The following is a 24785-nucleotide window of genomic DNA, read 5'->3' on the forward strand; positions in this document are numbered from 1 at the left end:
TTTTCTTTTGTCAGCTGGAAAATGACAAGTGCTGAGAGAACGAGAAAGTACAGGGAGAAACTAAACAATGACCCAGCAAGGAGAGAGGAGCCAAAGGGGCGAGACTGCATTTTCTACGAAGAGCAGGAGGTTGTCTGTGGCATAGCAGAACCGCAACAAGGCAGCCGGTTTGCTACCCTCACCAAATACGACTGGCTGATGTACAATACAGTCTAAATGTATAATCTAATCTGATCTAATACTTTTGTACTTTCACTCACTGGACTGGACAGTGGACAGTGTTAAGGTAGGACCCGAGACAAAACTAGCGAAAATAGCTGATCTACAAGCTCTCAACACGTTGTGCTGCGAGAGCTTGTAGATCAGCTATTTTCGGAGTTGCGCAACCCAGCACTCTTTAGCTAGTGGAGATGTGGTGTAATGTCATGATTCCTAATTACATTTGTTCAACACAAAAGAATGCTGTGTTCAAGTTCAGGAGACTTCGGAAAAAAGCAATTTACCTGAATGCTGAGTTCTGTTTCCACTAATTGGTGTTAATAAAATGTTGCCTTCAATGCCTTGGCTCCAAGTGTGGCTATGCGCCTTATTGTCCCTTTAGGATCCTTCTGCCGTGGGCCGGCAGAAGACTTAGGTGTGCGTAGCATTCCTGTGCACATCCTCATCATCCATCTACTACTACAATTCTTTCTTATCCCATGTTAAAGCCCTACAATAATATCCTGTTCAGAAATATTAAGGCCATGTTATCCTGGGTAATTGTTTAATCAATCAGTAAAGTTCAGTACTCACTAATAGGTAGGTTAAAACACAGTTTGCTTTGACACATGAAGATATGATCATACGGTGTGACACTAAATCATTTGGTGTGACATTCCAAATAGTGAGAAATCATACCTTTATTAATGATTAAACCAAAAAAATGTTTATGGATTACATAGAGAATATTATCAGGAAGAGTCACAAATATTTGTGTAATTTTAGAGAAAGTTTTGACAGAATACATTTAAAATATGTTGTAAGATCATGAACATGGGCCTCACACAGAGTGTCGATTATGAAAAAAATATACAGATATAATTAATTTTCAAAAAACTATAGTGGATCACTGGTTAGTTATGATAAAGGACTTTGATAAAGTGAGTAACTTAAGAAAGATGTACTCCATTTTCATTTTATGAACAATTATTTTCATGTCACACCATATGACGATTTTAGGCACAAGTACAACAAACTGCTGAATAAAGTCTGATTCCAATAAAATATCTAAAAACAAAATGTATTTCCATAAGGTTGAGAGTGAGTAGAACAAAAGTAAATAACTTTTATGCCTGCAATTTAAAGTTTTTTTAAAAACACATTTTTTGGGGCGTCACGTCACTGACCCACATACACACACACAGACAGACAGACACACAGACAGACAGACACACAGACAGACCCACACAGCCACCTATAGGGAGCTGCACACAGCTCCAAAAAGACATAGTCTAGCTTGTTTATTTCCTGTTATTACCTTAATTTCCCCAAACGAGTTGGTCATTCCGAGAGAGAAATAATAACCTTTGTAGGCCTAGCCTACATTCGAACAAGAGCGCCGCCTACGGCCGTGTTGAGTGCTTACTTGGATTGGCCCGGGAAACGCCTCGCCTGAACAGTTTACCGTATACTCGCATCGTGGAGCGGAGCTGCAGTTGGCTAGTGGTGTTGAGGCGGTGGTCTGCGCGCACACACACACACACACACACACACACACACACACACACACACACACACACACACACACACACACACACACTCTCTCTCTCTCTCTCTCTCTCTCACACACACACACACACACACACACACACACACACACACACACACACACACACACACACACACACAGCTCTGAGCAGGGGTGTCGCACCAAATTCTGGGCCCTGGGTACAAGGATTCACTGCGGGCCCCCCATGAATGTTCTTCATAGGGGAAGGGGGTTTAACCCATTTAGACTGGGAAGTTGGGAACGCATTATTACGCATTATTTTGTGCGTTAACTATTGAAAAATAGCAGATTTACAAGCTCACAGCGCAGCACCGAGTGCCGCGCTGATAGATCTGCTATTTTTGAGGTTTCTGAGGTTTCTGAGGTTTTTTGAAAAACCTGTCAGTGATGCTCAAACGTTTTCATGTGAAGGACCCCCAAAATTATATGTATTTGGCCACGGACCCCCATCTCAAAATATTTAGTTCCAGGGACCCCCCAGAAGCAAAATTTGAGTTACAAAAGTTTGCTTAAAAAGTACATAATTATATTCAAAGATTTGCACACATTTTCACGACTTTTCAAAAATAGCAGATCTACAAGCTGTGTGAGCTTGTATATCTGCAATTTTTCGACAGGCCCCTCCAACTCAGTCCCCCCCCCCTTGTGACGCCCCTGGCTCTAAGGTCAGCTGGTTGCATGTTGCTGCTTCGCTCATTTGACCACATGTGACAGCGTTGGGAGTGGGACTGCTCAATGTTGACAGCGGCACTAAGCATGGGCATGGTAGGTAGGTGTAGGCTACTAGAATATGATTTGCGATCTAACACAGTCTAGTAGTGTTATTTACGACCAGGAATGAATAAAGAGAGAGCACATTTAAACCGCGGAGATTGTCTGAAGAAGTGCTTGTGGATATTTATTGTAGGGACTGGGATCCATCCAGTGCTGTCCTACACTTGGGACAGGGCAGGGCAGGCACAGGCAAAAGGCACGTCGATCTGTTCGGGTAGGATCCTGATTTGATTTCTACCAAGTAGAAATCACCTTTGACGCATCCCTGGGCTGGTCCTCGAAGATTTGGAATATATGATGAAGTTTAAGCCCAACCAGATACGGACTTATGACGGGGAAGGCTTCAAGAGACGAGCGGCGTGTTTATGCTTCAAGAATGAAAAAGAGGACGAGGTAGGTTGTCTGTAGAAAGTGCATGCATCCAAGTCGAATTTACAACCTGACCCGGCAGTATGTGTGCTAAATTGGAAATTCTAGGCTACAAAAGGTATACATTTAAACTTGTTTTGCTCACATGCCGTTTTAGAAAGGAACACCATTGACCCATAGCCAAGACTTTTTAGGCATTGCGATATTCAGTTATTCCGCTCGGTGGCATGGAAGGAGAATTGTACCAAACTATGCTTTTTGTCTGTCACTCTGTCTGTCTCTCTCTTCTTGCATCTCTATCCCATGATGTCTGACTGTGCCTTCTTGGCGAAAACTATCTTCTTATAAGGGCCAATTATTTGACCTATTAAAACACGAACCGTTTTGTTGGCACGGTAACCGATCGAGCACAAGACCACAAGTTCCACAACCCTCAGTCTTTTAATACAGAATTTTTCTAGTAGTATAAATCCCCTCTATTTTTGCTCAAGAATCAAGATAGGCTACAGACCGAATGAAGTGTCTACAAACTGTATACCAGTTCGTAAGACAGGACTTTCAGTGCATGTCATTCGACAGTCAGTGAATGAATGAGAAGAGACCCAGTGCACTGAAAATTATACATAAAATAAACATAAATTACATTTGTAGAGCTTGGCTACCTTTAGTGATCCCCTTATGACAAGTTAGGTAAGCCTGCAAAGTGGACATTATTATGAAATGTTGCATATCACAACAACTATATGGGTGTTGTAGTGAAATTAGACACATATTAAGTTATCTTTTTATTAGTATAATGGGGTTATTATGCTAATAAATAACCCCATTAACTTAATCAAACTTGATGACAACAAAATGACTGGCACCATGCCAGTGAAGCTCAACCAGAATGTAAACTATCTACAGGGGATGGTTTACCAAACACTGGGTCGGGACACATTTGTGGGTTGTGGACACATTTTTATGGGTCCCTACATTTTTGGTTTCCAACATTTTGTTTTTAATTATTTGGCCTATTTCAAAACATTTTCAAAAACATTCCCCAAAAAAGGTTTTTCTTTTATGAATAAAAAAAAAAAAATCAAAGAAATTCCATAAATTAAAAACAAGTGTTTAAGAAGTAGTGAAAACAACTCGATATACAAGCTCGAAGCACAAAAGAGTGAAGTGTTTTGTGCTTGTAGATCTGCTGTTTTCACTAGTTTGGGTCCCAGCAAATGTCTCATTTCTCACCACTTGCCTACACTATGTGCCTGCCACACACACACACACACACACACACACACACACACACACACACACACACACACACACACACACACACACACACACACACACACACACACACACAAGTGACCTATTAGCTGCAATTTATAGAAACAAGGTGCAGGCACTAGCTATCCCCTGACAGATTCCCATCCCGCTCTTGCTCCAACCCTCCTTCCTTACCACCACTCTCACTTTGTCTTCACTGTTCTAACCACTTCATTAGTAGCCTTGAGTCTAAATCCTAGTCTCAATAGGACTGTGATTGAATGCTACTCACATACCCGGAAACCTCTCTCATTACAAAATGTGTAATTATGGATATCAAGCCTCTTGGGCATGCATGGCGTACTACTTTTACTCTTGAGTTTCATTCAAGAGTCTTGGTGGCTTTAGGAGTCCATGTTTCACACATGCTGTAATAGACTATCAGTCCACCACGTGTCCAGTGTACAATTACTTCTCCAACATGCCAGTTAACTTCGTAGACCGGCGCTGTGGTGGCCAGGTGGACAGGAACAGGTCTGCAGATACATGCTGGACAGGACGAGGAAGTTACTGTTATTTCCACTCAGAAACAACAGTACGGAGCCATCTAATTCTGTCCCTTTTCCCTTTACAACACTATGAAAGGGGGGGGGGGCATTTGCCAGTTGGCAGGATGACACATTTTATGTGGCTGAAGCTCTCGTAAGCTTACAACAACACAATAACAGCACTGTGAGAGGAGATGTGAAAATAGGACATTGCTTCTCAATAGTGGCTATTTCCTTCTTCCGCTGAAAGAGCAGCTTTATTGATCTTTTGTTTTATTTTCAAATCATCACCTTATTTATAATATGTTCCTTGTATATAAAAGGATGACATTTTATTTGCTTTTTAGCAAAGTTAAACGCAACATATTTTACTCACATCTTAGCATAATAATACCCAATTCTGGTCTGGTTATGTCTGTCACAATATTCAATACCAGTACTGGTACTGGGACATCCCCTTTAACTATTGGGGATTGTTCTTCCTGTGAGTGATGTGGTGGTATCATTCTAATGTTACACATGGTAAAAGGCCATAGTCATAGAGAAATATTTAGTCAGGCCCCCCCTCACAGCTCTTCCTGAGAAAGTGTCGGTGTCTACTGGGAACATGAAATCCTGATTTATACTCTGTTGTGCGACAGTGTTGTCACAATGCATGGTGGAGTCCGTCCTACAATGAAGTATAAATCATGCTTTGGCCTGCTCTACTAAGCTGTTTTGGTTTCATTCAGAATGGCAACTGCTGAACCAGTGCTTTTTGTAAAGCCTGCTTGGCTCAGGCTGTGAGTGTATGTGGCTGTGCGCACGTCGCTCCGTGAGAGTGTGTGTGTTACACATTATGTGTGTGTCCATGCATGAATGCATATGTGTGTACAATTGTCGCCAGTGTTTCTGTAACCTCAGGGCTCTCCACACAGACCCATTCTGTGGGACAGAGGCTAAAATTATCCCCACCTCCTAATGCTTTTATTTACTAACCCCTTGCACTCATTGCCATGGGCACATGCACCATGTTCACATTACATGCAGTGCCATTCACCTATGCTAGACTAAACTCCAGTTTGAGAATTGTTATTCTGAGTTAGGTTTGTATTTTAAGCTTTTCCACCTACTCGGTTGATTTACTCAAGATGAAAAATGGGAAGGGGCGACATGACTGGCTGCATGGTGACCTTTACAGGTATACATTTCAAATCAGTTGGCTACATTTTCCTGAACGACTGTTTTAATTGAGTTTGTTAGTTTAGTCAATGGTCATGTCAATGATTCATAATCAGGCCATAGACACTGAATCTGTCAATAGTCCTTTGTTTATCTGTGAATGGGTTCTGTGTAGGTCTGCCTAATTTAACATTGCACGGTTAACTTTAGTTAACTGGGTTGTCATTGCCAGTATGCATGGATATAACAGAATCACTCTTCTGAACATGTAGCACAGATTAAACATCATGTGACCAGTAAGACTCCCTAATCGGGAGATAAGCGACCGTAGGTCACATGTATACACAAAGAGTAGGGAGCAGTGTCCCCAAAAAATGTGGACGGATCCATGTTGATGACATGAGTGTAGACATACTGTGTACCGAGTTGAGTGATTTTAGGGCAAAAATTGGAGGAGCAGTGTCCAAAAATGTGTTTTGCAAGAATCGGCCTCATGGTGGCGCTAGAAGAGGGCCATGTGAGAAATGAGGGGTGGGGTCTCCGCGCCGCCGAGGCGGACGAATAGGTACCGGCCCCGGCTCTCCCGGTGGCTCCTAGGCCAAGTTAGGGCATTTTATGTGCGCTGCAGTGGCAGGGGGTCCTCCACTGGGGGCGCCACCACTTTTGCATCCGTTCTGGAGCACAAGGAGTCGGTGGTCCCCGGGAATTCCCCGTGAGCAGCCCCGTTGGGGTGGTCATTTGGTCATTTTTGTATATTTGGTCATTTTTTACATCTGGGGGTCCCCCAGGGACCTGGGGGTCCCTGGGGCTCCGGGGGTCCTTGGAGGTTGTAGTTTGGCAGGCAAGGAGTGTGTGTGCAAAATCTGGCATGGATCGGGGCAACGGTTGCGGAGATATGAGCAGGGCAAAAGTGTGACGTGTGACGTGTGACGGACTGACTGACGGACGCACGGACACCTGGTGGAGCTTTCTGTAGTAAGTGCGACCTACGGTCGCAATAAGGATTTTATTTGGTCTGTTATTCTTACCCAAATATTGACTGAGTTATTAACGTTCATTGCCTGTTGTTCACCAGTCTTCTGAGCTGCTGGAGTGTACATTTTGAATAGGTAGGTAAAAGAAAGTATAGGTGACCCCCCCTTCTTTCCCTATTTCTGCTCATTCTTGTACAGTATAGTAACCTGCCTGGGTCAATTGAGTAGTAGTGGGTTAAGGCTGATTTATACTTAGTTGCACGCGGGTGTTGCACACTGCAAATAGCCAGAAGAATCTTGTTAGCTTGTAATTCGGTTATTTTTGGTTCACGACTCCCGCACACAACTATAACTCAGGCTTTAGATGCCAAATGTGTGCCAGTACTCAAAGGTGTGTCACACACACTCACCCTCATGCATGCTAAGAATGTTTTTCAGTTATCCAAAGCAGTAAACAGGAACGTTTTTGTGATCCTCTTAGTTGTAATTTAATAGTTTGCTAATTCTTTTCCAGGCCTATTTTCAGACTTGATAACCCCAGCTAATTCTGAGAGTGAAGTTGATTTCATTACTTAATGGTATGAATTGCAGTGCACTCTGTAAACCAATACAACTATTAGAATGTAGCTGGATTATGAATATTCCTCCTGACCTGATTAGTGAATGAGTTACAGGCTATCAGGAGAGGCGTGAAGTTTCAAAGAAAGTTCAGACTCACCACACAATATACTTTTGCGGCAACAGAGAGTTGTCTATCTTTACCGGTGGTCAAGGAGACATTTTCATTACAGATCGGATTACGGATTCATAGATCTGTCAAGCTTCACTGTTCTTTCCTGCAGGGCCAGGGACATTATGCTAATTGAAAACTGTGCAAGGGTGACTGTGGGTTATGTTACTCCCTGAGTCTGTAATGTACAGTAGAATATAATAAAGGCTGCCTCTTTAATCAACTCTCGATGTCAAAAGAGGGTTCAATCTAGTCTCTCAAGCCAGACTATCGCTGCCACAATCTTTGAATGCAACAGAGTCTGCAATTCTGTTCAGCAAAAGTTGAGAACAGGAAGCTGTCATCAGACAAGAAGGGTATTTGTAAATGTTTTACCTACACGTGGCCTTAATGTGGGTCAATGTGACACCCAACAGCCTTTAAGGTGAAGTGACTGCAACTCCATAGGGGCATACTGCCCTGAAAGCCCAAACTTCTTGTTTCAGGTCAGTTAAACATAGACTCTGGCTGCTGCTTTAATCAATCAGATTTTGGCTGATGTGTCTATTTTTTTTGAGCGGTGCAAACCTCTACCACGTTTGACTGAGTGTGTGTGTAGGTCCCTACGTCGCTATGTCCCTATGTATGCAGTACCAACAGCTGCAATGCCGCTCGCTGGGTGAACTACGGTACCTTCAAGTGGTGCTTTTGAGCAGCCTACAGGGCCATTCACACTGAGCACTATAACTACCCATCCCTAATATTCCCTATGCAGTATGCACAGCTCACTTCAGACTGGTTTTTGTCTTCTTTTGTGCTTTTTACCTCATTTGGCATAGTTGTTATTGGCATAACAACTAAATTGGGGAGACCCCAATTTAGTTGTTAAGCCAATTGATTCCTCCCCACACACGATTGTGTGTTTTCACGCTGTATCCTACTGATGATCCCCAGAGCCTTCTACTCCTCCCGCCTAACATTTTTGCTGCTGACAGGTGCCGCCACTAGGGGTGTCTTCTAAAAATCGACGAATCGACGCGTCGTTTTAAGCCCCGGGAATCGACGCCAATTGTTTGAGTCGAAGCGAAAATATATATTTTTTTATATCACCAGTTATAGCCTACTACTGCCAGTACTGCGGTGCACTGCTGGACTGGTGTGGTGTCATGTACTTCCAATGAGAAGCAGCAATTGGCGAACAGTTATTTATTGTCTCGCACCAGCGTCGGGTTGAAAGTGAGACGGAACGGCCAGAACGGTTCAGAACCGCCGCTTCGTTAAAACATTCAGAGCCGGGACAGTGTTCCGTTAAGAGGAGGAAGCACGCTGTCAAAATCCCATATTAAATAACCTGCCACAGCACAAACGCGCGTCCACGAAGTAGTAAACAATCTTCTGAAGTCAAATTAACATACACAAGTGTAGGCTACAAGTTACATTTTCTAATTAAAGTGCTTCTGAATTGTTCCAGTGTTGTAATCCATGATGAATGATTGTGTTTCGCTGTGTTTGCGTCCATGACATGTCCACACTCCTGGCTCAAGCGGGAGCTGTGCCTCCACCTTTTTATGATCAGTTTCTGAAAGGAATCCGTTCTCGACACTGACTCATTACTCTGTCAGTGCTCTGTGTCCCGCGACTGCGGACTGGATCCCATCGTTCATTTAAAAGAGCCGTTCAAGAGAGCGGAATCGTTCGCGAATGTCTCATCTCTACTGCACGCTGCAGACAGTGCAGAGAGACGGGGCAGAGTTGAAACAGCGGAGATGTTTTATTTGTTTTAACGGTGTGTTATAACTCTATGATTGTACACTGCTATGCAGATAACATTTGTGCTCGCGCACCGATATCACCGAAAACACTGTGTATTCAATTCATCTCTTAATGTATTATTCTATTATGTTGACGTGGTTTAAAGCAACACTTTTTCTTTTTTTTTTTTTTTACACAAAGTAGACTATAAAACGATTCGTCGACGCGTCGGATTAACCCCCGCGACTCGAATCGACTTCATAAATCCTGTGTCGAAGACAGCCCTAGCCGCCACCCTTTTCTCCCCAATTTAGTAGTTATTTTGCCAAATGATTCCACACACATTTGTGTGCTTTCACTGCTGTGCCGCCGCAGCACGCAGGACCATGTGCTTCCCTTCTTCAAACATGGGCCAGTTGTGTCCTCCGCGGTGGTAGGCAGGCACTTTACCACTGCGCCACCTGAGCATCCCTGGCTGGTGTGTATCAATATCTTTTGGGTTTTGAAAGGATCAGGGGTTGGGGTACAGCGACAGACATTGATGTTTTTTATCCCATGATTTTGCAACACATTTTTCATTTCCCAGTGCCAATTATCTAATGTAATCCTGGGCGCTACACTCCCTCTGCCAACCTGGAGAGAGCAACGGACTGACCTCATGCTTCCTTCTATGCATGAGTAGTCCAAGCCGCTTCTTTTCACCTGACAGGGGAGAGATTCCCCGGCTGGACGTACAGGTAGTGCGTGGATGGAACACGTTATTCCAACCAGTTCCTTTCCCCTCCATCAGGTCAGGGGGAGACAGTATAGAGACCATGATTACTGCATGTTTTTTGTGAGGATACCTACCCTAGGAGATACGGGGAGAACATGCAAACTCTGGGCACTAAATGACGCGAGGGAGAGAAAAAGCCCTCAGCGCCCACAGCGTCCCCAGCGGGAATCGAACCCAGGACCCCCAATCCAACCCTTGATGCTGAGTGCCAAGCAGGGAGGCAATGAGTTTTTATATAGCCTTTGGTATGGCTCTGCCAGGGATTGAACCCCTGACCTCAGGGGGGACACTCTAACGGTTAGAGTCTAATCACAAGGCTACTGAGCTGATCAGCTGCCAAATTCATGCACAAATTCACATTAAATAAATTAATAACTATAATTCAATAAATTTATATTTATTATTCTGAAAAGGGCCATTCTGCTTTCAGCTTGAGTGCCTACAGCTAGTTTGATCTGAATACTTATGTAGACATTTATAATGCAGGAACTTTACTTTATATGGAGACAATACAGAGTATCTTATATTTACAATTGGCTTAAAGCCGCATCCCACTTCCAAGCCCATGGCACGCCCACTCTGCATCCACTCCAACTCTACTTCAACTCAACGGTAGGGAGAAGGACGTAGGGAATAATACCGCCCACCTCTATGCCGTCCGCTCATTCGCTAAGCACGAGAGAGAGGAGGCAACAGGGGAGGGGGGGCGGGCAAGCGAGAGAGAGAGAGAGAGAGTGAAATTTGACACCACTGTGTTTGCATGTGCGTGCTGCTGCTGCTGCCTCCACACTGTGAGTGCAGAGAAATAGCAGAGGCATAACAGTCACTTCTCTCCAGTGCGTCCGGCGGTCAAATATGTCCGACCGGAAACGTGCGCTGCGGCACAATAGTTCCGCCACAATTATTTTTTTTTTTTACTTTTTTTTTTTTTTTTTTTTTACTTTTTTTTTTAAACTTTTTTTTTTTTTTAACTTTTTTTTTTTTTTTTTTGTAACTAGATGGGAGCGGCCCGAAGGACCGCAACCCTCTAGTTTCATTACAATGGTATTGTTACTTTTTACTGGAGGTAGGAGTACTTCTTCCACCGCTGTTCATGTTGGAATACAGAAATTAGGTGCTGATGATTGTGTGCAGACCTTCAGATCTACCTTTTTTTGCATGGGCACACTTTTCATGTCCCAAGAAACCATGGGCACACCAACATAATACGGAGGTGTAAATATCGTCACTGTCAGGAAGAAACCTTGTATCTCCAAGTTTCAAATGTGTAGGTTTCTTCGCAAAGTAAAGCCCTGCTTCATCATACAAGGCTGTCGCACAACAGTAGTGAAAACAGCAGATCTACAAGCACACAACGCCTCGCACCGCGAGGCGTTGTGTGCTTGTAGATCGGCTGTTTTAAATCATTTTAAATCATTTTTAAAATGATAAATACAATACTGGCTTTCAAGCAGTTTCAAGGGGCACACTTGACCCTTCTCGGGGGCACACCAAAGGTCCCCAGGCACAGTGTTTGAGAAACACTGTACTAGAGTATCTATCTAGCATGCTGGATGAATAGTGACATACTCTACTCAGCCATTCCAGGATTCTGAACTCGGGCATGCTTCTGGCACCCCTAAGCACCGGAGGGAGAGGGAGAAGGGGATGGGATGGGATGGGGTGCTGATGGTGGTGGTGGTGAGGTACTCCCGCTGGCAACAGATCTTTGTGCTGTCTGTCTGGCAGGTGCTGCTGGTAAGCAGCAGTCGACACCCTGACCAGTGGATTGTGCCAGGCGGAGGAATGGAGCCAGAGGAGGAGCCCTGTAGTGCTGCTGTAAGGGAGGTGTATGAGGAGGTGAGCTTCTTATCCATCCACAGGAGAAATATCTGAGAGAATCACTAACGCACGCACGCACGCACGCACGCACGCACGCACACACACACACACACACACACATATACTAACAATTCTCTTATGGGAAATTGCACAATGCCTCTGCTGCTTTTTATTGCGATCGTCAGGTCGCAAGATACTATGAAAAGCTCCACCGGCTGTGTGTCTGTCAGTCAGTCAGTCAATCTGTCCGTCACATCACGTCACACTTTTGCCCCTACTCTTATCTCTGCCACTGTTGGCTCTATCAATGCCACACTTTGCACACACACTCCTTGGATGGCAAATCACAACCTCCGCCCCTGATTTCTCACATGGCCCTCTTCTAGCGCCACCATCAGGCAGATTTTTGCAAAACACATTTTTGGGCACTGCTCCTACAGATTTTGCCCTAAAATCACGCAAAGCGGTACACAGTATCCCTAAAGTCATGTCATCATGGATATGTCCCATTTCCCATATTCCCTCCTGATTGGCTGCCTTCTAAAGTTTGGGTATGCGACGTGATGGTCGCTTATCTCCCAATTAGGCAGTCTTACTGGTTTAGTTGTTATACCTTCTTTTGTTAAGCATTTCAGCATCGATTAATGATTATATATTATTACTGTAGAACACAATCAATATAGAATTATGTCGGACTCACCTAGAGAAATACGAGAACGGACAAGTAACAATGGCTTACGTCAAAACCAAATTGATCCCCATTCCCAACCCAATCAGTGTCCAACCGAAGATTAAAAGGAACCATTGCTACTAAGTTGAGGGTGATGAAATACGAAGCCGGTCCCAGATTGAGAGATTGTAATCTTATCTGACCGAGACATGAGACTAACTTCTACCAAGATGGACCTGGAAACCACCAAAGCCAAATCAGTCCTCTATGTTCTCATATTGACAGGCTGGTGGCGAAACCAAAATAAAAAAGAGGAGTGGTGTGTGCTTTCATAAAATCACATGCCGCCGCGGAACGGCACAAGCCGTGGCACATGACAAATGCCACTTTTGGAGCTCGCCCTTTTTGGGAAATGTTTCGTTTCATGCATTTGTTTTAGGCTGATATTATGGAGTACCTACGGCTGTCCCTTTTATTTCACGACTCCCGAGGGAATTCACGTCAGTCGTGTGCACTGCATTACACAGACTACAAACCAAACACCAAATGCTGAATAATAGATGTACATGCCTTAACTGCACAATCTTTATATCTGATACAAAATTACCCTCCTAATTCTGAACATTTCCCCATTGTACAGCCCCCCCCCCCCCAATCCATTTATACTAAGGTGTTGTTGTATTTTGCTGCTAATGCTGATGATGTAAATGTATATTATCTATTGGAAATTCTATATATCTGACACTAAATTATCCCCACTAAACATTCCCTACTGCACATTCCCCCTGCTGCAAAGTTTCTTTTTACAGAAGGTTTATAGTGTGCGTCGTGCCTGTATGTTTTTGTTTTAATAACTTATCTTGTTCTTTTTGTTTAATTAAAATACAATATTATCTTGGGTATATTATATACTAATTGTTGTCTTGCAGACATGCCGCACCAACATGTCACTGCTTGTACGGTACCTGTATTAGTGAGTGACAATTATAAAACCCTCTTGATTCTTGATCAAGGCCTTTTAAGGATAGGAGGTATTCATGTCTGCGTTGAGAGAGAGAGAGAAATAAATAGTGAATGGAATGTTACCGTAGCAACATGATAACATAATGTGACCTATTCACGTCTAATTTTGTAACTGTAAAAAAAGAAATACCTGCTTTAGAAAATATGACTGAACTAGAAAAGGTGATCCTCTGACCAATTTGCGTGATGTTTTGACACATTTTGTGGGAGTAATATAAAAAATAAATATGCAAAAATTGCCTCCTGGTGGTGCTATAATAGGGACATTTTAAAAGGGTGTCATTTGTTCCTCAGTGTAGTGTGAATGTGCCTGCAAATTGGACGCTGCGTTCATGATTTGCAAATGGGCCACTCCTGCAAACTTCAGTGTCAATCTTAGCCAATCAGGATGGAATATGAAAAATCAAACAGATCCATCTTGAATCTTGATCACATGACTATAGAGATCATGTGTACCGGTTCGTGTGAAATTTGGATAAAATCTGATGGAGTAATATCAAAAAATCTGTTTTACATAAGTCGCCCTCTGGTGGCACTATAAAAGTCAGATGTGAAAAATGCAGGGCAAGGGTTTCTCCTTGGCTTCTAGGGAGTGCGCTTACTAAGTTTTACACTGATCGGTGGAGTTATAGGTAAAAACACGAATCCGTCTGTGCCACCATGAGGCTGATTTGAAGGGAAAAAAAAACAAGTGGCTTTTCTTCCCCTGTCTAGTTGGAATGTGCGTGCAAAATATCACATGCAGTGTTCATGAATTGAAGCATTTTGTTCAAAACGGTGCACTCCGGCAAACTTTGGACTTTGCAAACTTCTGTAGCCAATCAGAATGCAATATGACAAATCTGAATGACCTGTTTCATTTAATAACTATAGAGATGTTTACCGATTTGTGGACAAAATCTGTAGGAGTACTGTCCACTTATGTTTTGTACAAATCAACCTCCTGGTGGCCCTATAACGGGTCCATTTTGTTCTGCTCTGGCATCCAGGGAGTGCCATCAAGCCAACGATGCCAGAGATGACCTGTTCACAGACAGACAGACAGACAGACAGACAGACAGACAGACAGACAGGGTGCAAAACAATGGTCTATTTCCCATGTTCCCCTGTCACTCCCAAACCAAAGGCTTTTCAACACCTTGTTCAGGTCCAACTCATCAGTCCACTTGTTTTAGATGTGCATGAAAAGCAGGTGGTTGAGGCCTTTCCATAGTAGAACGAAGGTACCGAAGGACATCAGTTGACTTGACAGTTGATTGGATTCAAATGTTAAACGCGTAAACAATAGTGATAGGCTTAAATGTTATTGGCAACGTTCTAATATCGTAATACCTGGCTTAAATGGCCTATTTCGGCACCCATGCTCAGTGATGACACCATGCCTCACTACTGTTCAATGTGTTCAGTGTCCAAAGATTTGTCTCCATATACAGTAGTCTGTCTACTCTGGTTGCCCTGTGATAATGTCATCAGAATCCTTTATTATGTCCCTTTCCCTTATTGCCCCCTGCTGCCTTCATACTCACACACAACCCCAAAACATTGTCATCTGATGCCCCAAACGGACAGAATGATGGAGAGAGGTAAATACTGAATGTATATGAGCTAGAGGAAAGAAGACGGTAGTGATGATTTACAACTAGTAATCAAATGCTCTGTAATGGATGTAGGTAGAAAATGTAATTTCATATATTGTTATTATTCGATTTTTATCATTATTATTATTAGGACATGCAATTTAACATGCAAGTTACAATAGTTTTGCATCACTTGCGGCTCTCATTCATTCTCATTAGTGTGGTTGCCCAACAGGGCAACACACTGTAATGTAGTTCTGGGGAAACTTTATTGATTCTAGATAAACCTTATCCTAGATACCTTTTATTTGTGAATGGGTCTTTACCATGAAACACTCAGGATAACACTTAGCCAATCAGGAAGCAGAATTCTCTGTGTTAGCTTGAGGATTGGTCGAGCTTCACATGACAGTTAACTTGCTGCAGAATATAGTCATGGCAACCACACTTGCAATTTCCAATTGCATCTTTCTAGTTAGAGATACCGGTACATATACTGTATGTCAATGATGGATAGATTTCCTCTCAGTTAAACACTGACAACCTGGCGTCCCTAGTTTGGTCCTGTCATTATAGGCGAACATTAAAAAACGTATAATAATAATTTTCAGTCTTGAGTAGTTGCCATAAGTAATTGTGGTCAGATGAAGGTGATTCTGGTGCTTCTAAAGTGACCATATTCATTGGAGTGTGTCGTTCTGTGTATACTGTATATACACAGTGGAGATGGACGGGGAGTGACATGCTGCAAAGGTCGAGATTGGGATTCAAACCCGTGACATGCCAGCAGGCTGCATTAGAACCTATATGTGGAATGCGCCTAGTGCCAGCGGGCGCCCCTTTAGAGAGAAATCTGTTGACAATTATGACATACAGCGGTGACATTTGGAAAGGGTTTCCAGTTACCCTCCTTATCATCCTGTTCCACCTCAGTGAGAGACACTTCCAATTACTACGGATATACTAACGTAACAAGGACTGTTTGGAGACACTAATCCAAATGTGCCAAAATACCTGCTGCCAAGTTCAACACATCCACTAACAACTGGTAACATGACTGTATATAATTTATTCTACCATTGGCTGCATTAAACTGAAGTTGCCTTTTCAATGCAATCCCTACAATAGAATTACATTAAAAAAAATTGTTGTGGCCTGTTGTTGGATCAGAATAGTTTAAAATATCCATGTCAAACTACAACAACAACAACATGTCAGTTCATCACTTGGTGTACTGTGTGTCTCTGTTTGTCATATGACCCACGCTCGTCTAAACAGGTTCTGGCCTTCTGGGGGACTCTTGGGGGAGCAGCCATGCCAGAAGAATTATGGCATACCCCCATGGTTCAAAAGACTTAAACTAAGGCCATTGGTTACTGGACTGTTGCCAGGTGTTACCAGTCTCCCAGTTAGCGGGGAGAAGTTTCCAATAAATGAGTCGCCTGACTTTGACTTGGGACATTCTGTATGAACTCCTTAATTACAGTGGCATAAGAGTGCTACAGTTTGTAGTCATAAAACCTGGAAGTGAGTTTGTAGTGGTTCCCTTGCCTGGTTTTTGAGCATTATCCATTCCTGGCTATGTCCACTTGTCCACATGTCTGTAGCATGAGCTGCAATACCGCTGGTGACCAAGTGGCGCTGTTGCGTCACACACACACACACAGGACCCTGAAATGAACTGCTAGTACACACACATGGCCACGTACACGCACGCACACACACACACCACCGCTCGCACACTTGGTTTGATTTTTTTTTTACCAAAGTGTTCAATGTATGCAGAACATAAGGTCTGTGGATATCCTCAGCCAGAGGTTCTCAAACTTTTTAGGCTGTGACCCCCAAAATAAACATATTTGAACTGGGGACCCCCACAAGCACTTGGAATTGCAGGTGAAAATAGCCGAACTACAAGATCGGCTATTTTCACAATGTTTGCCTCTTGCCAGTTAATATTTGCCAGACACTTATGTTTGATTATTTAACGTTGAATGAGGAAAAAAAGGACATTAAGCTAATCATCTGGGGACCCCACAAAATAATTTCCCGACTCCAAGTTTGAGAACCACTGTGACCTAAGCAAACCCGGGGAGGGTGTCACATTTTGTTCCATGACACTAATTGCACCCATCAAAATTTCAACTGTGAATTATGTGTAGGCCTATTTTGTTTTAGTTGTTTACTGTCCTAAATTGATTGCCATAAAAAGTGACTTGATTTGTGGAGACTATCTTTTTGAGCAGAATGTGTGAATATGCCATTGTTTGTCACGTAGCTTCTTTTCTTCATTTATCAAAAAGGAAAAGCGCCATGCAATGCAGAATTTCCATTGTAAATGTCCACTGGGGACCAATAGTGGAGTTAACTTCCGGCTGGGTCCACAAAAAGACTTCATCCCCATAGCACCCCCAAAGAATATACCTGTAGCTAATCTTCAGCACAAGCACAAAACATACAGTAATCACTGTGTAGACTGTACCACCAGTGGTTCTGGTGTATGGTTCAGTCATCGCTAACTAGTTTCTGCTTGGTCATCAAAGTTTCACCTGGAAATGTTTGGTATGGTACCAAGGTCTGCATGAAGCATGGTTGAGGACAACAATATACCCAGTTGAGAATGCAAATGTATTAGTAGTGGTGGAAAAATTACTAAAATGTTTAACTTAAACGAAAAGTATCAATACTGCAATGTAGAGATACTCTGTTACAAGTAAATGTTTGGAATAAAAAAAAATATATATATATAACAAAAGTATTGGTATCAAAATGTACTTGTCTTGAAGTACCAAAAGTAGAAAGTACTCATTATACAGAATGTCCCATTTCACAAGTTTTCAAATGTTTAATAATCATTTCAAATGGCCGAAATGTGTATACCGGTATATAGGATTGAAGTGGGTAACTAGTAACTCGGGTTTTCATGTAGTGGAGTAAAAGTACAATATTTGGGTCTGAGATGTAGTAGAGTAGAAGTAAAAATATTGGGAAATTGGAAATACTCAAGTAAAGTACAAATACTTCAACATTGTACTTAAGTAAATGTACTTGGTTACTTTACACCACTGAATTGAAATTAGTGACATTCAGAACAGGTGCAGTACAGGTATTTCAGGGTCACATGGTCCTATCATGCTTGAATGTTTAGTGTCAGCAACCAGTTTGTGACTGAATTTCTTTAATCTTTAATTTCCATCTGTCGGTCTACACAGGCTGGTGTGAAGGGAAAGCTTGGCAGACTACTGGGGGTTTTTGAGGTAAACCTATCACGCAGCATGGATTAAAACGTCACATCACAGTATTTCAAATCTTATTACAACATTTCTGTAATTCCAGAAAACCGCTCTTTTTTGCCCCCCCCCCCCCCCCCTCCCTATATGAAAGCCACACATATAAACGTATAAACGCTGCGTATTGCTACAATGTAAACTAATTATGTCATTATGTCAATCTTCGTAGCACAACCAGGACAGAAAGCACAGGACATATGTCTACGTCCTCACTGTGACAGAAACACTGCAGGCCTGGGAGGATTCTGTCAACATTGGTATGCTTCTACGTCAAAGCTGAAAGTTCCTTTTTTTATCATATGAGTTTTGCATTTCACTTATTTAAGTTCATGTCAAAATGATCCTGTTGACACAAAGTACACCTCTTGCAACATTTTTGACCCATTTTAAACAAAACAGATTTATTTTAATCAATTGCTTGCAGACATTATGAATGAAGCAGTTGTACAATAAAAACTAATCACACAGTTAAATCACACAGTTAAAGGGATATTCCACTTTCAAAAAGACTTTTGGTCATTTTATTGTCTAATCAGGCTTTTATGAAAACCCTGAACAGTTTTTAATTTGCTTCATTCAATATTTAGATATTTGATGTAAATGTTATCAGGCCCTCCTCCTCCAGGGCCACTCCACATACACACCCATTGTAACTTCAAACTCCATTTTAACCATGATAGATTCATTAAAAACACCCATTATTTTTTCTGGTGACTCATATTACCCCCCTAATACGTGAGCAGACCGTGTTTTTTCAATAACTTTTTTCTTTTATTTTTAATAATTCTTTGGGAAAATGGAAAAAATTAAATACAATAATATTTTATTAAAAATAAATGAAAAAAGTCATTGAAAAAACACGGCCTGCTCACGTATTAGGGGGGTAATATGAGTCACCAGTTACAATGGGTGTGTATGTGGAGTTGCCCTGGAGGAGGAGGGCCTGATAACATTTACATCAAATATCTAAATATTGAATGAAGCAAATTAAAATCTGTTCAGGGTGTTCATAAAAGCCTGATTAGACAATAAAATGACCAAAAGTTTTTTTGAAAGTGGAATATCCCTTTAAGGTTGTATCAGGGACATTTTTTATTAAGTTAGTTGAGGTCTCCTTCCCGTATATTTTCTTTTTTACTTTCATTGTTTATGCTTTTGTTAATTGTTTGGTACGGTAAGACTTCTTAAAGGTTGAACACTTTGCAATACTAATCGGGAACAATGCAGGTTGGGAATGCATGCCCCTTGCAGTTATGCAATAGTAATAATAATATTAATATATTGTGTTACTAAGTGCTTTGGGCATGCTACACATCAGCGACCAAAAACAAGTTTATGCCATTCACTTTAATATCTAATTCTACATGTAAGCATACCACTGTAAGCCTTGCCGAGCCATGAGGCCCATAGTGTAGGAGCCTATCTCCTGTTTCTGTAGCGTGAGGCAGGTTGATGTACAAGTACACTCCCTGGACATGAAGCTAGTTACTGTATGTCACAGGGACTTACTCCAATCCTACCCTTGAGGCAAGCAGGGAGGCACTGGGTCTTTGGTATGACCTGGCCGGGGATCAAACCCGACCTCCCAGTCTCAGGGCGGACACTCTAGCATACCACTGTTTTAACACTATATGATGTATTTTAAGATCATGCACCTTTTGAAGTTGACCACGTTTACGTTTTGTTACTGGTGCCATTTTACCACAGTGTAGAATCATCAGTGACTTTCAGACTGACTGCAGAAACTCAAAGATTTTTATTTTGTTTGTAAGATTTTTTAAATTTTTATTTATTTTAAAGATTTTTTTGGGGGGCTTTTTATGCCTTTATTTGATAGGACAGTAGACTGACAGGAAATGGGGAAAGAGATGGGGAATGACATGTGGCAAAGGTCGTCCGGATCGGGAATCGAACCGGCGACGCCAGCAGGCATCATAGCCTAGTATGTGGTATGCGCCTTGACCACTAGGCCAGCGGGCGCCCCCTGTAAGATGTATTTTTGACATTTTATGCTTTATTTCAGATAGGTCAGACAACACGACAGGGTTGGGTTCGACCCCGGTCCTCACGCTCACTTGGAGCATATTGCACTAACCCTAACTGGCTGAGCATCCCCAATCAAAGTAATTTTAAACCCAACTTTGGTTTAATTAAGATTGTGTTGATTGAAGGAATGTGATAATGAGTAACATAAAACTCAAGGGAGGAAAACCGTGTGTGTGTGTGTGTGTGTGTGTGTGTGTGTGGGGGGGGGGGTGTTCACTCAACACTTTGAACACTTGAAGTGGGCCACAAGGACACGTGTGGCTGTCGGAAGAGTTCCCTGGCCACCTGACCCATGGCCCCAAAATATTGACTGAAAAAATGTAACTTGTTTGCACACCCCAACCACCTGTTAACCACTTGAGCCCCATATCATGCTTAATCGACTAGTGACGTGTGACGACGAGTCTAGTGGCAAAAATAGGTGGTCTATCGCATGCTCTGCCGATCTATGGCGTGCGCTCTTAGATTGGTTATTATTGCAATATAAAATTGTTCTTTTCGATATGTAAAAAATATTTTTTTTTATATAAAGGAGTAGGAAAATGTTTACATAATATGAAATACCCAAAAGAGGGATGCCAGGTTCAAATTGGTTAAAGATCTCTACCATCAGCATTTTACTGGATGGCTAATAGGCTAATGGTTAATGCCAGTTCCACAGCATTAGTTCTGTTTCTCTCAGTTGAATTAACGTGAAACGTTTAGCAAAGATTGTTTTATTGGTTGGTATTTTAAATATAACATTTGACAAGGGACAGAGTCATTTAAAACTTGAACTATTTGTACTGTAGCTTGTCTGGAAAGAAAGTAGTGTTCCTTCACATATAAATATAGTTGTGCCTGTTCACGAGGGGCAGGCGTGTTCGCAGTTGTTTTCCCAGTTATCGTCACTCACCACACCCCCCTCCATGCTTGTCCTCTCTTGCCCTATGCAAGGGCCATGACTACGTCAGAAGGACTCCAGTGGTCTTGTGTAATTGACTCATTTTCCTTTAGTAATTGACTCAAGGCCAACAGTAGAGCAGCAGTTCTCAAACATTTCCATGCCAAAGACCCCCAAAGTTGTATGTATTTGACCATGGATACCCATCTTCTAATAGCCGAAAAATTAGATAGGGCTTAAACTGTTCCCCTGGGAACCCCTGGGGATCCCTGCAGCCCTCTGAGAGAACGACTGCAGTAGAAGACCTCAAGGTGTCAGTGTACAGGGTGTAAATAGAGCCCCTTAATGTCGGAGGTCACGGTAGATTCTGTTTTAAAATATTTACGGCGTGCTATTGAATGGGAGGGGACAGTGGTTGTATAAATAACTCCAACTGACAAGTTTACTGGACAGTTGATGCTTGTGGAAGATGCTTTATGGGCAAGTTGAATGACATGACAGCTTCATACTTCATAATTCACACTATCTGAAGTACGTCAAACTTGTATGTGCTTCCACAATGAAGTAAATGCTCTGCATAATTCCTGAGCATGTTGTATGACTGTCTTAGTGCTTTTGTGAATTGCTTCAATTCTACAAAATTGCTACAACTAAATATCTTTGTCAAATTATAGACAAACTCTCAACATGTTGCGGTGTGACCGTGCAACCCATTATCCTCTATTTCCGCAATCTTTGAACATTTAGGAAGATTTTTATCTATAATGACAAAATAGGGACACCGGGTTGGCAGTGGTTACAAAAATACACAATACTACCAAAACGATGTTTGATCGCCTCGACAGTCATGTCTAGCAGCTAGTTGCTGTTCCACAGTATCTTTCACTAAGACACTAAACCGCCAACAGCTCACTCTTTGATAAGTGCATCAGCCAAATGTGATGTCGATAATTCATAGCACCCTCCATGCTTTTCCTCTCTTGCCCTATAATTTGACACTTCAAATCAATTTTAAGGTGCTTTTATTTGTCTAATAATCTACACAGGCTGGCCCCTCATATCTGTTAACTCATACCTCGCGATCCCCGTAGAAACCGTAGATTTCCCGCTGTACCGCGCTGCCATGCCCGTAGAGCCCGTAAAGTTTAATTAGCTTTAATCATTATGAAAGGATTAAAAGTATTAGCGCAGATTTTCGCTGATTCTGGCTCTTTAGGCCCGCCCCCCTAACTGTATCCGGTCATTTCCGGTCTGGACCGGATCCAGCTTTCCGTATCCAGTCTGAGCCTGGGCCATAGTCCCGCCTCCATTGGTTTACTGTGTAACAGAAGTGGAAGCTACTCGGCGATGGAACGCTCGTTTTTCAATCGGATTTTTGCGTTTGGAAACTTTGATCCAGTCTCTACACGCCTGGATTATGATCCCCGCACATATCGTGCGTTTTGTGCGCGAACGTGTCCATGTGTTACCATAGCGCATGCCTGGCTTTTTTTCAATGTTTTTTCATGTAAACACTGGCGGATAAGCAGGAATACAGCGTGGCAACGGATATGTCTTTTTCAATGGGGTTTTTTGTATTCGAAAGCTTGTCACCGAGTCTACACATCCACTAGATGAGTCGCGCACAGATTGTGCACGATGCGTGCGCGTGCCCACGCTAAAAGGTAAGGACAATTTGGCAGCTGCTTACTACAGCTATGTTTAAAATGGCAGAGAAATTGTTAAATGACTACACTCCGGTCAGAGCATTGATGTCTGCCAACCACCTGCTCTCGACGGTCCCCACGCCTAACCATCAAAAGTGCCCAGTCCATTGACTGCACATGCATAATGTTTTGTTGTTGCTTTGATTTGACTGTGTACAGAACTTTTGTCAATCTCAAATGTTTTAAATGTGCTGTATAAATAAAGCTTGATTTGATTTGATATTATACCTCCCCCTCTCCTTTCTTTCACTCTCTTGACAGGAAGGAAACGTAAGTGGTTCAAGATCGACGAGGCCATCAGAGTTCTGCAGAGTCACAAGCCTGTCCATGCAGAGTACCTACGCAGACTTATGGCAACGGGTAACCCCACCTGCAGTCCCATGTGTAGCCCCACTAATGGCAACACAGTTATGTCTCCTGTGATGGACAACAATGGTCCTCGCTACGTTTGCTCCACACAGGGCTCAGACGATCTGCTCAACAGATAGGACAGTTGTCAGCGTTTGCCATCATTTGACTCCTAAAAGAGGACCCCCGAATGGATATGTCTACTGACAAAAGACTTTTGCATGGACTACAATACTAACACATGCATATGCGTATTTACACACTTCAAATGTAACACTCATATGCTTATATTTACACACTTCAAATGTACAGTACAGACTTTCTAACGTTGATTTGAAACCCACTTTAAGTGGGCTCAAAGAGTGCCAAAATATGTTAAAAGTATATTTAATATTTTATATAAGTATTTTTAAACAACCATCACCAGCTAATAGATATATGCAACTTCAAAAAGCCTACTGCTCTTAACAGGGATTTTCTAGTGCTCTGCTTATGCACTGTAAAGTTTTTTTGTTTGTTTTCTTACATTCTGAACAATACTTGGATACTTGATGGCTCACACACAGTATTTGGGTGGTTTCCTTGAGGCCAGCAGAGGGAAGTGTTGGCTCTGAAAGGAAGCCGTGCCCACGTGATGACTCACTGCCAAATAATGTCTGTGTATAACACTTTTCACTGTAATAAAGACACTGTAGTAACATGTCTAAGAATATTGGGCTGCAAATCAGTTTGCAGACAAATATTTTTGTGCAAGCAGTAACATAAACTACCTAATCTTCTTGTTGGAGTCAAATCCATTCAATAGGACTGAAACTGTAATGCTAATCTCACATTACTGTAATTCCGAGTCTTGTGACATGCTCCCCCTGACTGAGTTGGAGCTGAGCTGGGGTAAGATTCAATGGTGATGTGACAAATGGATGAACTGTAATGATAGAAGGGCCGCATGCGCACACACACACACACACACACACACACACACACACACACACACACACACACACACACACACACACACACACACACACACAGGTTTGCAATTACTACTTTGTGGGGACATTACACATAGTCTACTATATTTGTGGGGACATTCCATTCATTTTTAACCCTAACCCTTAACCTAACCCCTAAACACCTTGTGGGGACATATTAATTTGTCCCCACAAGGTTTTTCCCTCCGATTGTACTATCTTTGTGGGGACATGAGGTCCCCACAAAGTAGTAATTCCCTGTCCCCACTCCCCACACACACACACACACACACACACACACACACACACACACACACACACACACACACACACACACACACACTTGTAGCTAGTTACTGCATCAAA

General features: G+C 42.3%; 1 protein-coding gene across 1 annotated transcript; it reads left to right on the forward strand.

Moving 5' to 3' along the window:
* Positions 1-2833: 2833 nt before the first annotated feature.
* nudt4a (nudix (nucleoside diphosphate linked moiety X)-type motif 4a) lies at positions 2834-23588 on the forward strand (the record flags this gene model as incomplete). Its single annotated transcript, XM_080736723.1, has 5 exons — positions 2834-2935; positions 11813-11923; positions 18388-18432; positions 18635-18722; positions 23362-23588. Exons 1-5 carry the CDS (start codon positions 2837-2839, stop codon positions 23586-23588), a joined length of 570 nt encoding a protein of 189 aa, XP_080592849.1. The 5' UTR covers positions 2834-2836.
* Between the last annotated feature and the right edge of the window lie 1197 nt (positions 23589-24785).

Source organism: Nannobrachium achirus (genome assembly GCF_963921795.1).
Source record: "Nannobrachium achirus genome assembly, chromosome: 11".
NCBI classification, from domain to species: domain Eukaryota; kingdom Metazoa; phylum Chordata; class Actinopteri; order Myctophiformes; family Myctophidae; genus Nannobrachium; species Nannobrachium achirus.